General features: G+C 38.1%; 1 protein-coding gene and 1 long non-coding RNA gene across 3 annotated transcripts; one reads left to right on the forward strand and one right to left on the reverse strand.

The window, feature by feature from the left end:
• Positions 1 to 10,105: 10,105 nt before the first annotated feature.
• On the reverse strand, positions 10,106 to 15,372 carry ramp2 (receptor (G protein-coupled) activity modifying protein 2). Of its 2 annotated transcripts, XM_056753929.1 has the most exons (6): positions 15,235 to 15,372; positions 14,532 to 14,596; positions 14,173 to 14,230; positions 11,978 to 12,007; positions 11,604 to 11,775; positions 10,106 to 11,523 (listed from the first exon to the last, which is right to left on the reverse strand). In XM_056753929.1, the coding sequence occupies exons 1-6, from the start codon at positions 15,281 to 15,283 to the stop codon at positions 11,274 to 11,276; spliced, it is 624 nt and encodes a 207-aa protein (XP_056609907.1). In that variant the 5' UTR covers positions 15,284 to 15,372; the 3' UTR covers positions 10,106 to 11,273. The 2 variants fall into 2 exon arrangements, with proteins under 2 accessions (XP_056609907.1, XP_056609908.1); XM_056753930.1 differs by lacking the exons at positions 14,173 to 14,230; positions 14,532 to 14,596; positions 15,235 to 15,372 and adding an exon at positions 12,358 to 13,660.
• On the forward strand, positions 14,607 to 17,137 carry LOC130426927 (uncharacterized). The gene is made up of 3 exons (XR_008907243.1): positions 14,607 to 14,958; positions 16,019 to 16,044; positions 16,132 to 17,137. It is a non-coding gene; the product is annotated as an uncharacterized LOC130426927 (long non-coding RNA).
• Positions 17,138 to 17,290: the final 153 nt, after the last annotated feature.

Genomic DNA, 17,290 nt, shown 5'->3' on the forward strand with positions numbered 1-17,290 from the left:
AAGGAGAGAGAAAGGAGACAGAGGAGTTCCACATTCGAGGAAACAAATGATGTCATCAAACGGTGTTGAAGCGTTGACCTTGTTTTAACGTACGACTAAGCTGTAGTTTGGTGTAAGCTAATAACCCATCGCGATTCGCCAGCCTCATTTTGATTTTTGGCAGTATGAGCTAAAGCTAATTTATAGTGACTAATGTGTGCCCATTTAGTCTTGCCTAATAATTTCACTGCAGAAGGTGTAACCAGTAAGACTACGAGAGGACCATCCCATCTTAGTTCTAACCCTGAATGTTGCAGCTTCTTGACATAGACCATTTGCCCTGGCACAACACTCTGCCCCCCCTCTTGGGGCCTTTTCCAAGTTTCCTGAACCTGTCTTTAAACCTTTTGTTTAGTTTCTGTCAAAGTCATGCAGTACAATAAAAGTGAATCCGACAAAAATGCAAATCAGCCTCAGCAAGATCTGGAGTTCCTGGTAGCGACATTGGACGCCCTGTGATAACCTCAAAAGGACTCAGCCCAGTCTCCTTTTTAGCTGATGAACGGATACTACACAGAACTAACGGAAGAGCATCTACCCATTTCAGCCCTGTTGTTTCATATTTTGCCAGTCGTGCTTTAAGAGTCTGATTATCTCTTTGAATCATACCTGATGATTGTGGGTGCCCTGGACAATAAAAGTGCCATTGCATTCCCAGAAGTCTGCAAACTTCTTGACACACCTGGCCAGTTAACCTTGTGCCACAATCTGATTTAAAACTGGTCAGAATTCCCTATTTGGGAATCACATCTCGAACCAAGACTTTAGCAGTAAAAGCAGCAGTGCCTTTCTTAGTGGGGAAAGCTTCCACCCATCTAGAAAACGTGTCTACTGTCACCAAGACATCCTGATAACCATTACATTAAGGAAAAGTGATGAAATCGCATTGCAATTCACGAAACGGCCAAGAGGGTGCAGGTGTTCGATTTGAAACTGATGGAATCGGGGGTGCCGAATAGTTTTTTTGACATGTCATGCATCCATAAGCTACAGCTTCTGCATGTTTCCTGAATCCCCTTGTCCACCATACTGTGTTAAAGCGTGAACACATTTGAGAAACCCCTATGTGTCCTATGCTGTGTATCTGTGTGGTGAGATAAATAAGCAAGGCTTTTGGAGCTACAGTTCTGTTTTGATATCTCCAAATGTTGTCATCAGACAATTTACAACCATTTTCCATCCACTCCCATTTTTCTTCTCGTGAGCACTAATTTTGCATCTCCGCTATGTCTTTGAGCTGAGAGTGATGTTCAATGACCTGCAGTTGACATGCTTGAGCAGTAGGAATGTCTACCGTTCTTGCGGCGGCAACCTTGGCTGCCTGGTTAGCAAGAGAATTTTCCCTTCGTTTTAACAGAATCGCTCATCGTATGAGCATTCACCTTTAATACCTTTTTCGGAAGCTGCAGAGCCTTTAAAAGATTATCCCTCGCTCTACCATTCCTTATAGGCGTAGCTGCAGAGGTGAGGAAACCTCAACTTGCTCTGAAATCCTGAACCACACCAAACAAGTAGCAGAACTCAGAGTAAATATTTACTGTTTTGTCTTGCTGAGCTGAGGTTCCTGGTGATAGGGCCCCAGAAGCCAAAATTTCTGAATCAGTGGTCACTGCCCTCTGCCACGTTCCCCATTGTCCACAAAAGATGACCCATCAGTGTACAATATCAAATCAGGATTTTGAATTGGTACATTGTCTAAGTGTTTGTCTACACTTAAATTTTGTTCAATCTCTGCACAGTCATGGCCGTCTGGAGTTGTTTCAGATGGTGAAATCAATGTGGCTGGGTTTGATGGTATACAAGAGTCCAAGGAACCTGCCTTGAATCTCTTTTCCTCACTCTCTCAATTTTTTTCCATACCGTCCTGATGTCATTAGGCTTCGAAATACCACCTTTCTGAGCTTTGATCTTAACTTTTTCAACTATTTCTGCCTCTGTTTAATTAGTGTCAAAACATTCAGATAATTTATCTGACAATTCCCTAGCTATTTTATGTAGTTTAATCTCTGCATCACCCTAAATTTCAGACATCTTTTCGTCTTTAGTTTTGTTTCCTGACATTGCCATACCCATAATAAACAATTAGAATCAATCCCCTAACACACACAGTGTTAAACCACGGTACCATTTAACTTTTGATTTTTTAGTTTCTTTAGATGAGATGACAAACAACCAACTCACACTGCTGTAGGCGCGCCCCAGTTGCAGCAGCACGATGAGGAGAAGACCTGCAGGGTTTCCCTTTGTACCTCTCGTCTGTCAAAAGTCCGGTTGTTCAGCTGTCATTCCATCCTGCCGACAACGCCATATGATAGATCCAACTACGAGATATGGCTTTTAGATCTTATAGATCTAAACTTTGAGTCTAGTTTCACTAGATCTCTCTCCGTCAGGAACAAATTAAACCTGGAAATATCAACTCCATTGTGAGTCAGCCCTTTAACCCAACCACCAGAGAGATATAGCGCTGAAGGGAAGAACAGCAGGCAGGAGACGAAGTGATGTTAAATAAACAGAAGAATGATTTATTGAATAATCTCAGTTGTACGTTGATGCTCAGTCAAGCTCTGTCAAACTTCGTCTGACTAGAAACAGATTCAATATGTGTTTTTAACCATTCAAGATTACTGTATCAAAACATTGTCTCATGACATTATTATGAACCTTGAGATGGAGACCAATGCTTCAACTTAAACCTATGTCAGTATCTTTTTATTTTCACTTAGTTTTTTTATACAAGGGCAATTCCGTGAAAATGTCAACATTACCACAAAAAAATAGTTTCTACCAGCGGTTTTTACCTTGGTAACAGCACAGATTTTAACATTGGGGTGGTTCAAATACCCATGTAAGATCTCTCTTCAAATTTGTGAAGCATTTGTTTTATTTTTAGTACATGATTTTTCATAGTCAGGTAAGTGCCATTTTCAGGATTGTCACATTCACAACGCCACATATTTCTCATAATTGGACACATGAAAATGAATATAAAGTAACAATTTCTGTTCTATAAACAGGCATCCCTTCTCCATTCATTGGGTATTATTGCTTCAGGATTGTGCATTTTATTTTACAGAAATCCTACAAAGTTTATCGTCTCCCAAAAACCTATTCATATTCAAAAAGCAATTCATAGAGTGACATTTTTTTATGTTTAGACTCTATCAACAAGGGTTCGGTAAAATATAAACAGGTGGTTAAATATAATCGTAACAAATTCATTCTCTGAGCATTTTATGTCACGTCCATAATGCAAAATCTCACGTCCATAACGCTGGAATTGCCCACAATATATGATATAATATTAATTTACACAATTTTGCCCCCTGTGGTGGAATGAACTACCAGCTGCCGCATCTTTCACAACTTTCAAAAAACAGCTCAAAACATACCGGTTCCGCATTTATTCGACTAAACAAAAACGGTCTGTCTGTCTGTCTGACTGACGAAAAAAAGACTGTTGATTCTATCCCTTGCTTACTCTAGCTTTGATTCTCCTAGCTGTATCACGGTCTTGTAGACTAACGGTACTGTTTGGTGTCTTGACAAAATGTTTATATGCTCTCCTACTTGTAAGTCGCTTTGGATAAGAGCGTCTGTCCAAATGAATAAACGTAAATGTAAATAAATGTAAATTAATTAGGGATGCGCCAATACTAGTATCTGTATCCGGCCTGATCCAAGCTTATGTATTCATACACTATCTAGTAAAGATACAGTTATATCAAAGACCGATACCTCACGTGACTTACCTGACAGAATTGACTGAAATTTGTTCTTTGAAAGTTTGTGTACATAAAATGATGTTTTGTTTTCATAATGTGTTTGAAGCAGAGTTGTTTGTGACAAAGAAGCTACTCTATTTTTATTAGTTTCAGTGTGTTGTGCTTGGAAAATTGCTACCTCACGAAAAAAAGTACAGGTAAAGGCATCGGTATCGTTGAGTACCATAAAAAGTTCTAAATCCTTGTGACATTTCATAGTAATGCTCTTATAAGAACATCATTTCCACTTTCATTTCCACTCCTTTACATATGAAACATAGCGATGTACATTGGAAAATGTTATTCAAAAGGAGGGCTTTTGGTTTGTAGTAACATTTAATATTCATTTAAACATGGCCATTTGGAGCTACCACAGAAAAATTCATTTGAAATGGAAATTGATGCCACTGTGTTAAACGGTGTTTCAGATTGCTCACTGTTTCTGTCTTTATGAACAGTTTTAACCACAATGCTCCTCTTCCTCATTGCAGCTGACAGTGGAATGTTTCTCTTTTAATTTAAAAAGGTTGATAATACTCAGAAGGCTATTGATTTATAGGCTTATGTCTTTAAAAGGGGAAGTGAACTGAAACACAGACAACTGAACATTTTTCCAGAACAGACATGCTCAACATTGTTGGTCAAAGCTTGATCCATTTTAATCCAGAAACATATTAACATTTCACCCAAGAATGGGGGAAAACAACAGTTCAAAACCCAATGGGTTGGGTTCGTCCCTGTTTGACCCAGTGCTGGGTTGAGCCTATTATCTTTGTAGAGTGTAATACAGATAATCACAGGTAAAAGTGCAAAAAAAGATAGTCAATGTGTGCTAAATACATAATTGTATGGCAGGGTAACAATATTGCATTCAGTTTATGAGTTTTGGCCCAGGCTTTTGGCACTGTCAACCTTGAATAAAAATCAAAACAATGACCGCCCACTGAACTAAAAAATACTTTTGTGGGCAAAAATAATCCACAATTTCATTTGATTTGTTTATGTGTTTGTTTGGAGTAGTTCATAATGCATTTACATTTTTTAATTAATCATTTAAACCAGAGTTATGACACATTAAATTGGTTTTCTGTATGGAAACAACACTGTGCTGATGGATACATATAATTTCTGGTTTCTACAGTAAAACCCAAACTAACCTACATACCGAAGTAAGACAGCCCATCTTAACAGATAACAAATATACCCACCCTAACATGCCAAGTGTGAATCTGCAGCCAAGTGAATTATTTGTGAGCAGCAAGGTGTACATACAAAGCTATCTTTAGACTTATGATATACAGCAATGTTTGTATGGAGAACATTTTATCTTATGGTGTCTTTATGAACAGTACGTACAACCCAAAATGTGCTCCACAGACCTTGTGGTCTTTCTGTTCACTTCTGAACGCATGAGCACCTCTCAAAACAAAACAGACGGAAGAAGCCGACAGTGAATGTTCAGGCCCATCTGAGTGCTGGAAACATATAGACACCTTCTTCAAGTTGTGCTAAGGGAAAACATAAGGAGTGTGTTTTTGCGTAACATGTTGTGGGAGGTGACTCACCAGCAGCAGGGATGCAGTGTGGAGATGGACTGTTTCCTCTGGTTGGATCTCTGCCACCCCCACTGTCTGAATTACAGCATGCGGCTGGGCCGCTTCAGACTGGCCGTGAATAAAAAACCTCCACCAGACAGGCTGGGAGCAGCCGTCATGCCGCAGGTAAACCAGACACAGATCGCCTACACTTCCTCTGGTTTTCTTGCGCTGCAACAAAAACAGTCAGTCAAATAATAGTGCCAGTTTGTTCTTCTCAGACAAAGTGTAAATATACTCACATCAGATGGACACGGAGGGAAAGACGAAAAATATGTTTTCTTAAAAACAGGAAACAGTCTCATGTCAAGGACTTAGAGAGAACATTGAGGTCATTCAGGACTTCTTACCGTGCAGTTACTTCAAATTATATAGAATTTAAAATATGTAAGATGACAGATAAAATGTTGGTCAACACTATCACAGTTTTATAAATCAGTTAGTGTCATAGTTCCTTCCTTACTGTAAGTACAGTAGCCAGAGTTCATTACTATTCTGTGATCTTGACTGTTTTAAAGGGGTCATGTCACACGGCTAAAACTAATATTATCGTTTGTTTTAGATGTAATGCATTACACGACATAAGGTACAAAAATGCTATATTTTCCACATACCTTACATGTCTGTATCTCCTCTTTGCCCCGCCTCTGTGAAACGTGTGGATTTTTTACAAAGCTCATCACTCAGAAAAGGAAGGTGTGTTATGATTGGCCAGTTAACCAGTGCGTAGTGATTGGTGGAATACTGCAAGCATGTGACAGAAATGTAACGTCTCTTACCATATTTGGAAAATCAGGTTACAAAGCAATTGTACTGACAGGTGCACCCACCTTACTTGGGTTTACATTTGGGCGATCTTAGTCAAGTCATACCACAAACTGATGTATATTTGTGGGGGTGTGGTTACACGGGGCATTTCAGGCAGGTCTGGGTGAGCGTTTGCTTTTAGATAGACTGCATCTTTAGGCAATTTTATGTTTCTTAAACATGCATGGGCAACTTAAGTGTATATTTCCAAAGAGGCAATTTACAAAAAACTTTTTCTAAAAGCTTTTTTAATACATGACCCTATTGGCTCATCATTAAGAGAACTTTGCATTAGATTAACTTTCTTATGTATATGTCAGACTGAACCAGGCTGGCTTATTTTTTCTCTTCTCTTCTCTTTTCACTAAGAGATACATACATTTGACAACATGCAGAGCTGCAAACAAAACAATATCATTTTCAGTGGTTAAAACACTGTCTATGCACAGTTACTTAAAAAAGTTAGATCATTGTCAAACTATTTTCCTTTTTCATCACAGTATAGAGACAAGTAATATTGAGTAACACCATAAAAATCAACAGAGAGTTCCTAGCATGCCATTGGTAAAATACATTTTCACAATGTGGAATCCCGCCCTCTGACCACTGCTGTCTGTCTGAACCACCACAGCACGGTAAAAGTCCAAAGGAACTACATCAGCTCGCCTCAGACCATGCCACATTTAGCACCAGGAGAGCCAGCAACACTTTCTGCCTGCACGGGTAACTGCCTGTAACAACAACAGTCTACACACAGTATGGCTGGGAGCTCTGAGGTTCCTAAATGACCTTCATCTTAAATACATTCTGTTCCATATGTCTGAACCTTCATTTTGCATTGCAGATAAACAGCTGTGCTGTATGGAGGTAGACTCCATTGGGAAATAGGAGCAGTTTTAGTAATTTAACAAAATGATACAAATATGATTAGCCTATGTGCTAAGGGCATCAGTATATGTGAAGGCATATTTATACTACATTAACCCTCTAATTTCATTATGCAAATTCTCTCAAGTTCTGAACTATTGCTGCCATCTGTTGGTTTTAATGAGCAATAGCAATGCTGTCAGGTGTTAGGGTCCTCTCATAAACCCCAAAGACAGTATTAAAATAAACCCCCAAATTATTTCAGTTATATCAGAAAACTGTGCTTAATGTTTTGTAAATGACTCCATGTAGACATACCGAAGAGGGTGCACGTCATTCCTCTCTTCGTTAGGTTGCACTGGCTCATTATAGTCGCTCGCATCCAATTCAAATCTCTGCTCTTGGCCTACAAAACCATCACTGGTTCGGCACCCCCATATCTTCACTCCCTAATTCAGATTTATGTACCCGCCCGATCCCAAGACAACGTCTTCTGGTGGCGTCCCACAAAGGGAAAAGATCACTCTCACGCACTTTCTCCGGATGTGTTCCACGAAGTGCTCTAGTTGAACAAAGTCTTATGGGGGTGCCCTTCATTTTGGTGGGGGTTATTAGTCTCGCAATATATAATTGATACAAAATACACAATATATTTGATTATTAAAATGCATAACTATATACTATTATATTTAAAACAGGCTTACATAGAAGAACAGGCTTCTTTTACTGTCCTGCGCCATGGTCTTTAGACGAGACATGACAACTAGCGCTTAAACAAACTTAAAATAAATTATTGTAAATAATTAATTCACAAAATTTACCACATCCACTGCATGAATTTAATCACATTTGTCATTATAATTTTCACTCAAATACAAATATCTGAGGGACCCCCCAAAGTCCATTGTTTACTTCTTAAGGGGGTCCCTAATGCCTTATGGGGGGTCCCGGAGCCCCTCAGCCCCCTTCAATTCAAGCACTTAGTTCCACGACTCTGGGACGATCTCCCTCTTTCCACCACACCAGCGGATTCTGTAGTTGTCTTTAAGAAGCGGCTTAAAACACATATCTTCCGTCAACATCTGACCCATTAGTACAGTCTTATACTTTTTCCTACTTTTCTATACTTCTTTCCAGAATAACGTGAATGGACTTTTTCTAACAGCCCTGATCTCTCTCTCACTCTCTCAATTTCAAGGTACTTTATTGACATGACTGTGTACCCACAATACCCCCAAAGCATTAAACATTAAAAAAGACATATCAGTGTGACAAATTATATTTACCTATTTAAAAAAGTGACTTTTAAAGAACAATAAACAAAATAATACAGTGTGATTAAAACTATATTTATATTATTTTAAATTAAACTTAAAATACAATGAAAATGCATTACTTCTTACACTAGTTAATATTAATATTCAACACCAATTTTGAAACCTAAAACGACAATCTTATCCAGTACTACATTTAGGCCGTTTAAAACATTGATTGTGATTGTACTTGTGCATTAAAAGCTTTCAACCATGTCAGTACGCAAATGAGCGTTGTAAACTTATTTACAGAGCGCATTTTTTTATTTTGGGTGCGCATGCGCACCACTTATGTGCATCCCTGCCTATACCTACAGTGGTAACAGATGTTGAAAGTAGATATGAGTTTATGGAGATAGTAAGTATGGAGCACGCAGGAAGAGTAGACAAGCTTGTAAATAAAGAGACCACAGGGTGGCAGTAAGGTCAAGTTAGGTACTTTGTGTGAAGAAGACCTGGAATAGGAAAATAAATAAGGGTAGTTGACAAATAAACAGCAAACGTGACAGCAAAAATGTAGGAAAAACTAACATTGAAGATAAATCTCTCTTGTGCTTTTTTATATTATAAATATACATCATCTTAATAACATAAACTAACATATAACTAACAGTTTTATGTGCTCCCTTCACATTTAATACCACATCATTCGTTTTTCTAGCACCTATGCAAACATAATGTAGAATCTATAAGCACTGCTACTAATTCAAAAGGTCTGTCAGAAACTTCCAAGCAGTGCTTTATGCTCCAAATGTAAGACCTTAATTACGTTAGTCAGGGCAGGGGTGGGTACAGATGTGTTTTGGATCTTTGCCTGCACTGTGACAGTCAGATCTGGCAGTAATGAAGGCATGAAGAATCTGGCCAGCTGCAAGGGGCTGAATGGTTAAGATGAGAGGTGTGTCCTCTCCCCGGAGACCTGTGGGAATGACGCCGGATTGGACGAGCTGTATGAGGAGGGCGGTGGTGTGAAAGACCTGAGCTGGAGGAGGAAGAGGAGGAGAGATGAAGAGCGAGACAAAGAAGGAGGGCTTCTCTCCTGATTATTCTCGAGTTCTCTCCATACCACACCCTGCCATGCTGAGTCCAAACAAACTTTGTTAGGTTTGTGCTCAGTTCTTTTCTGTGTAAAGAGTCTTTTACACACAGCATGAAATTATTGTACACTGAAGAGCGCTTGCTCTTCAATGTGATACATTGGGCATGTAAAATATGTTTTGAATGCATTCTTTTCTGAAATGAGACCCTGTAGTCTTAAGAGATGTAACGTCTAACAGTATATAAACAGCTGCTTGACTCAAGCATTTTTCCTCCTCCACTCCCGTCCCTCCTAAGTGTGAATGTAACTTTGGGCTTGAAAAGAGTTTAAAGGGGTCATATGGCGCGAATACATGTTTTTCTGTGTCTTTGGTGGGTTATAAGTTGCCCGTGAATGTATTAGACACATACAATTGCAAAAATTAAAGTTTAAAAAATTCTATCTAAAAGTGAATTTTCACCCAGACCTGAATGAAACGTCTTGTGTAACCACGCGCCCAAAAATCTACGTCAGTACGTGCCGTGGTATGATTTGACTAATGTATACGCAAGTTAGGAGGGTGATATTCGTTTCAGCCATGTCGCATGACCCCTTTAATGTTTGAGATGTTTAACAAACAGGCAACATCTGGCTATATTTTTCATGTGATGGAGCGACACAAAACACAATGTAAGCTACTCGTAAGATGAATAAAAAACACCTTTATTACAATCAAAGTGAAACATTGCTGGTAAAACATGGTTTAATTGTGTAAAAAAACATTTTGTTCCAACAGAGGTATAGAATTATACAAAGTATACAATTATACTTCACAGGCTTGAAAGTGGTTCTGCAAGTGCTTGGTACAGACAACACTCCAGACAAAATAAAAAAGTCAGTAAATGCCATTAAAATTGGCTCGGCTATCTTGTAACCGACAAATACAAACAATATGTAAAATTGCTGCTCTTCAATTGAAATAATCCATTTACACAAAGTAATGACACAAAATATAATCCACAATGCAATTCATGTGACTACATTGATACAGTCATGATGTTAAAGTTATGCTATGCAGGAGTTTGTGGTGGAGTTTCTAACATTATTAAAGATGCCAGTAAATAGGACAACATACAGTATATAATATCATTCCTTTAGTCCCTCCCCTCTCAACTCAACAGTGTCTTTTATTCCTTCACAGATGTGTTTGCTGTTAACTTATATAAATAAACAATCAGTAAGCTGCCAGTTGAAAGGAATGCGATATTTCATCTGGCTTTGTTCCTTCATGAATACAAATGGACTAATTTACTTTTAATTGCTCTACAGTTGTCATAATAAATTTAAAAAGTCAATCATTATGACTTGTGTCAAGGCTTTGTTATGATCCGAGCCAGCTAAATAGCTCTTGTCACTAAACTATCAACAAAAATCTACTTTCAAAAACACATGGGTTAAAATATTTCTTACAGTGCATTAAGTGGACGGTCAGTGATGTCTTCATCTGGTTATGTACGCAATATGTCTCACTACTTAAACCTATTCACATTTCAATAGATTTAAAAGCAGAAAATTGTCATTTTTTAAAAGAAAAGTGCCATTTCGAAGACGTGATAGTAATCACAACGGCAGTAAATGTAAATGAACTGTCAGTTAATGATAATACAGTTTTCAAACCATTAATGAGTTCCATTAGATCCCTCTCGAACAAACAGCATCTTCCGTTCTGATTTATTCACACCTTGAGATGATCAGGTGTTCAGTGGGTCAGTTTTTGGCCAGGATATTATCCTCAGGTGTAAGTGGGATGCTATCCCAAAAGAGCAAGAAACAAAGAAGGAATAACAAGAGATTTTTCTTGGAATCTTGTCTAGTTCCTCATGTCCCCATTTTTGGTCTTCAGAACAACTAAAACCACCATAACAGGGATAAGGCATATGGGGGTCATGACTAAGGCCAGGACGATTTTGGGAGGGGGGTCTCTCAGCCCTTCTGTGGGGCATTCTTGAAAATAGGTGGCGTGGATATCCACAAACGTGTCTTCAACAAAATGGTTTGGCCACGGAAGCAGGAAACAGTCAGCAATAGACTCGGTACACAGGGTGAAATTGTTGTAGGCACTGCCGTAGAGACAGAAAAAAATACATTTAAATTTAAAGTTATGTATGATATTTAATAACTCGAAATTGTAAGAATTTACCTCTTTACTTTTTCCAATGAACACCAGTCTGTACTAGTCATGTTATTCATCGCCGTTAGAAAATTTGTTTGACAAAAATGAAAAACCAGAGATTCATAGCATTGCTGAGGCCTCAATACATATTCCACACAGACTGAACAGTAAATATCACAGCCGGTCTTGTTGGCACATTCTGAAAGATGAATGAAGTTGAATGAAATGAAAATAATAATGAACGTTGGAATAAGTTTATGTTCAAAATGTAGTCAAGTATCATTCAAGCGTTACAGCCCAGATGTCAAAGTTGATAATTTTTACCATTCAATTAGTTTTAAAACACATTTTTACAGTCTTGACTTGTATACGTTCAATGACAACAAGTGTAGCCTACTTACTGAATATGTCTCTCTCCCCATGGCCAGGATCTAAAACATATACATGTAAAAAGAAGACATGACATAGGCATTTATACATGCAATATCACATCAACAAATCGAAACATTATTAAAATAAATAAATACTATGAAGAAGTAAAAAATAAATGCAAACATACATATGTACGTATAAAGATAAGAATTTCAAGTCGAAATAAATCCCACTGTTTGACTATTAAGAGTAATTCATGTCACCCTTAAAAACTATTTTAGTAAAATTGCATGCTGGTCATTTGTAGTTTGTGCACTTCATCTTTTTGCATCAGTTTTCTATGATGTGATAATAGCTAAAAGCGAACTTCAGTCAACAGACGCATACACAAACGCACACAAAAACTTACCAAAGAGAAAAGAAAGAAACACGCCAAAGAAGCTTAACGATGCCCTCATATCAGAGCAAAAGAGGGCCGGCGAGCCGCTTTCACTCCGCCGCTGAACGTGCCTGAACTTTACCACCGCACGACGCGACGCATAACAGGAAACGCGTGATGTGATGCGCCCTCACCACATGTGGACTCGCGCTCAGCAGATGTTCAGACTCTGCTGACCGAGTTCTCGAAGCTAAACTCTTTCATTTTCCCACGTAATATGGCTCCACCTCTGGCCGTCTCACTCTCCCTCTCTCACTCAGACTTGCTATCATAAAACACGGTCGTGTTTAAAAGATGACAGCGATTCCCTGAGGCGCGGATCTGAGCGGAGCACACCCAGGCCAGATGTACATCTGCAAACGGGTCTCCCCCTTAAAAAAACACTTCATTTCTCCTCAGGTTGATTCCTCGCGAGCACAGTGGTTCTGATTTATTTGTGTTTTTCGCATGTGTTTCCAAACAGGAAACATAAGCGAGCGTTTAGGGGAAGAGCAGGGTGTAGCATTGGAAGAACTGGGTCAGATGAAACAGCTCAGGTTCGGGAAACGGCATAATCAGAGTTACCCATCTGTGCTTGAAGGGTCAAACATTTGCTTTTAACCCCGGCTCGCTCTTCAAAAGAAGAGAATCCGAGGATGAGGGAGGACTGGAACAGTTTATGTAACACATTTGGTCTTGTGGTTCCTACGTTGACCATCGGAGCCTGATTTCTACTGCACCAATGTTAAGCCCTAATGGAAAGCTTCCATGTATTGTTCTGGATTACAGATGGGCCAGTGCCTCCAGGCCTCATATTGCTGGGCATCAGGTCTAACTGCCCAAGAGCAAAGGAACCTTAACACCATGCAGTCCCCTTAGTCATGTGACAAATATATGCCACAGAATAAAAACATTTGCAATACACAACTATATACTAATTTTTGTTAAACATATGTTGTTGATATAATATTCAGCTATCCACATTCCCCTGCATAACTTGTTTATAACACCGTGTAATCTGTATATAGCACATCTGTACATACAATACTGTCTCATGTCCTTTTTGTCAATTGTGTATTGTCTCACACATATTTATTTTTTACATTTTGTTACCTGTGCCTTGTCACTTTTTTAAACTGTATGTGCACTAGAAGCTTCTGTCAATAAGACCAATTCCTTGAGTGTCCAAGCACACTTGGCAATAAAGCTCTTTCTGATTCTGGAATGGTACCCACACCTTTAATTAAGCATAATTTGTCCTTAAAAGCTCAAGAAAGAGAAACAGCATTATTTGTTCATGTAAAGTTACTTCATGAAAAATTACTTTTGTGACAATCACAGAAGAAGACTTTATATTTTCTGCAGGCTGCAAAAGTGATTAGAACCAAACCCAATCCAAACCTCCTCTGTGTGCTTGTGTTTATTCAAAAACTAAGATTTATTCTTTATGGCAGAGACTCTTTCTCTCAAGATAAATATTACAAAAAGCTGATTGAAAGTGCTCTTTCACAGGATTGTACAACCGCAGCACTATTTTCATATCCCGTGTTATCAATAAGCTTTGTAAAAGTCAGAATAAACTTTTGTTTGCTATTCATTGTTTAAACCCATACATAATGTGACATTGCAGATAAACAGCTGCTCAGTGTGCACATTACAAAAAAAGGATTTCACTAAAAGCAATGAAGTCAATTGAATTCCTACTTAAAGCAACCTCACAGCAGGGATCCTTTGAGAATAAAATCAGAAACGCACAAAAACAAAATATCAGACAATCTGTCATATTTATACAACTGTGTCTCTCACCTGTCCTGGTGTATGCCAGGGTTTGTTCTTCTGTCAGTGGAGTAGACGTAGTTTGCCTCTAAATCACAGAAGAATAAAAATATTTATTGATGAGATACTGAGCATGTACTTACTAAATAATATTTCATAATTGATAGTATAATTGATAAAATCATGAGTTTGGGCATTGTAATTTTATGAAATTCATTTTTTGGCACATTGCTTCTAGAGATGTATTGTCAAAACCACAACGGTGAAATTGTGCAACAACAGAGAAATTAAAAATAAAAAAGTAAAAGAATCAGGATTTATGTTATTATATTGTTATATGTGTTGAAATCTGCATATATTTATCAGGAGACAATTTCAGCACATCTCACCGCTGTGTGTTTCTGTCCATTGGGAAGCAACGTCTGCAGACCTGTGACCATAAGATTCAGACATACTATAAAAAAAAGAAATACAGTGTATTAAACATCCCTTTTTCAAGTTAAATGTTTTGTACTATTAAACAAATGTATTCATATTGTGTTGTACTGAGTTATGTTAGTCAAATAGCACTGATTTTTGCTGCAATATAGTTACCAAATTTTTTTTAAGCCATGCACACTGCTCACTTGTACTAAAACCCAACATATACAAGCAGTTAGAAGAATATTAACAGGAATGGAAAAGTGTCAGGAAGGGAGGAGATGAAACTAAAGGAGCTGCACATCCTCCCTTTGTTCAGTCCAGTTGGTTCTTGAAATTCATTTCCTGACTAGCTTTCTGTTCATATATACCATATCTGGATTTACTCTGCTTAAGGTATGTCTATTCATATGATATTTGTATATAATATTTGATTTTGTCTTGAAAGCTGAAATTTCCAATAGTGTATTTGGTCATTTATAAATGTATCAATATTTTGCTCCACTGGAGGTCTGATTATACATGACATTCAAATTTTAACAACATTGAAAAGAGCTACAGTTCTTCTTTGGATGTTTACAAATATTTTATTTTGGATCATTGACTTTAGGTTTCAAGTAAAGTAAAAAAAACAGAATCTGCCTTTAGTTTGAATGTTCTGATTTCACTTACCCCAAAACAGAAGAGTACCAACTGGTGTCGTAGTTGATAAGTGGGCCATTATGCTGTAATCCTGGACACAAACTGACAGTCTTCCTCAGCTTTCACAAATTACATGTATGATCTTTTCAACAGGAAGACTATTAAAAAACAGGATGTGCTCATTTCCTTAAATGGGCGGTTGATTCTCACAATTGGAGAGACACTGCAAATAGGGCGGGTTTTATTCAATATATCTCAATGTTGCCATCAGCTGTCTCTCTGTCAGGATTCTGCAAAAAAGTTGCTGCAACAGAACTTTGGGACATTGCAGTGGGTCCCACACTGGGAGTGATTTCACAAATGACCTCTGTAAAGAGAAAAATATTTGTCCCCTGAAACTGATTTTCAGAGAGTTACATTTATGAGGCTTTTCCCGCACCATATTAAACACTAAATTTATATATCTTTTAGAAGCCTATATATACTATATTTAAGATATTGTGAGAAAAATCACAGATTCATAAAAAAAAATTAGTGATGCTAAAAAACTGTGTTCAGTATCCTTTAAAAATAGATTTATAAAGCATTTATTAGAATTTTCAGTTGCTATGTATAGTCTAGGTTAAAGTTTTTGGCTTACTGTCAAACAAATTGTGTAAAATATATGTTAGCATTTTAGTGAAGCTAAAAAAGTACATTTAGAAAAATCATTCAGACTTAAACAACTCCCCAACCTTTATACCATACTTGATATTATGTAAACATGTAGAGTGTAATTCTTGATGATTACATGTTAAATATCACTTTCTTTCAGATGTTCCACCACAACTGGCTTCTGTGGTAGGTCTCACTGCGTTTATTATTGTAAAGAGTTGAATAAGCCCCCCTCCAATCCAAACAGATTGTTTCTTTTAATCTTTCTGGCAGGGATCCTGCTAACCTCATTGGGCTATACAGGGGGTCTGACCCCAGGTGCTTCGGATAGTGAATTTTGCCTCAGAGAGAAGGGAAGAGATAAAGACTGATGACAAATCCACCCCCTAGCCATTGGCTCAGAGCGGTGTATATCCTCGCTATTGACGTACACAGATCTAGAACCATGCCATTGACGCATGTACGCCATGACCACCACTGTTGTGTGCTCTGTACAGCTCAGTGGTGATGCAAGAGGAGAAAGTATCATTCCCCTGAAGCTTGTGCACACAAACACACATAAGCACAGATGTATAAGTCAATGTCATCTGGCGATCCCCCCTCTTTCACTCAGCTGGGCTGTGCCTTGTGGACCCAAATTGATTCCACATTTCATTCAAATTAGTAAGAAGAGGCTTGTTTACCCCCATTGATTGGTTTACTCACTTTTTAAGGTGGAAAAAGTAAGCGGGTCAAGCAGGAAACGCAGAATGTTTTTCCATCATGTCAGTTTAGAGAGAGAGAGAGAGAGAGAGTGAGAGAGACTTCATATGCTTTGTTTTCAAGTTTCTGTATCTGCAAATGTTCAACATCATGTCAAATGTCACAGACTGACTTTATTTCATCTCACCCTCTGAACTGAAACATTACAGCGAGAAACCCATCCCTCATCCACCCTCACATTTGTAGATACCAGCCTTCATTTCTTAAGCCAAAACCTACATCACTGTGCATAATTAAAAACTTTCCACAGATAAGACCTCCTCTTATGTCTATTTTCCTTCCTGGGTTTGCTTTTGTTGTGAGGTCCAAGAAAAACACTGCATGAGAAATCTTCTGCAGGACGGGCCCACTACCGAGATAAGGGTGTCAGGAAAAATTGTGTTACCACTTGCGTGCTACAGTGCTGATAAATCGAGTCATCGCATCATACACAAAACACCTGAACACAACACAAATCTTCATTATGTTTGAGATCACTCATATTACCTCAAACATAATGCACATGTGAAACAAATACAAGTGATGCATTTAAAACATTTGACAAAAACGTATTAGAAATGTTTACACGTGTCGTTGATGCCCCTAACTCTCTCTGAAACTAACATGTTATTCAATCTTTTAAAATAATATTTTAACATTAAGATACTGAATACTGGCGGTGCAATTAGCA

Source organism: Triplophysa dalaica, chromosome 7, assembly GCF_015846415.1.
Source record: "Triplophysa dalaica isolate WHDGS20190420 chromosome 7, ASM1584641v1, whole genome shotgun sequence".
Lineage (NCBI taxonomy): Eukaryota > Metazoa > Chordata > Actinopteri > Cypriniformes > Nemacheilidae > Triplophysa > Triplophysa dalaica.

Coding starts and splice junctions, on each gene's coding strand:
- ramp2 (XM_056753929.1), bottom strand. CDS start 15,283: ATGGCCCACTTATCAACTACGACACCAGTTGGTACTCTTCTGTTTTGG. Junction 14,231..14,531: donor ATGGACAGAAACACACAGCG/GTGAGATGTGCT, acceptor TCTGTGATTTAG/AGGCAAACTACGTCTACTCC. Junction 12,008..14,172: donor CCTGGCATACACCAGGACAG/GTGAGAGACACA, acceptor TATATGTTTTAG/ATCCTGGCCATGGGGAGAGA.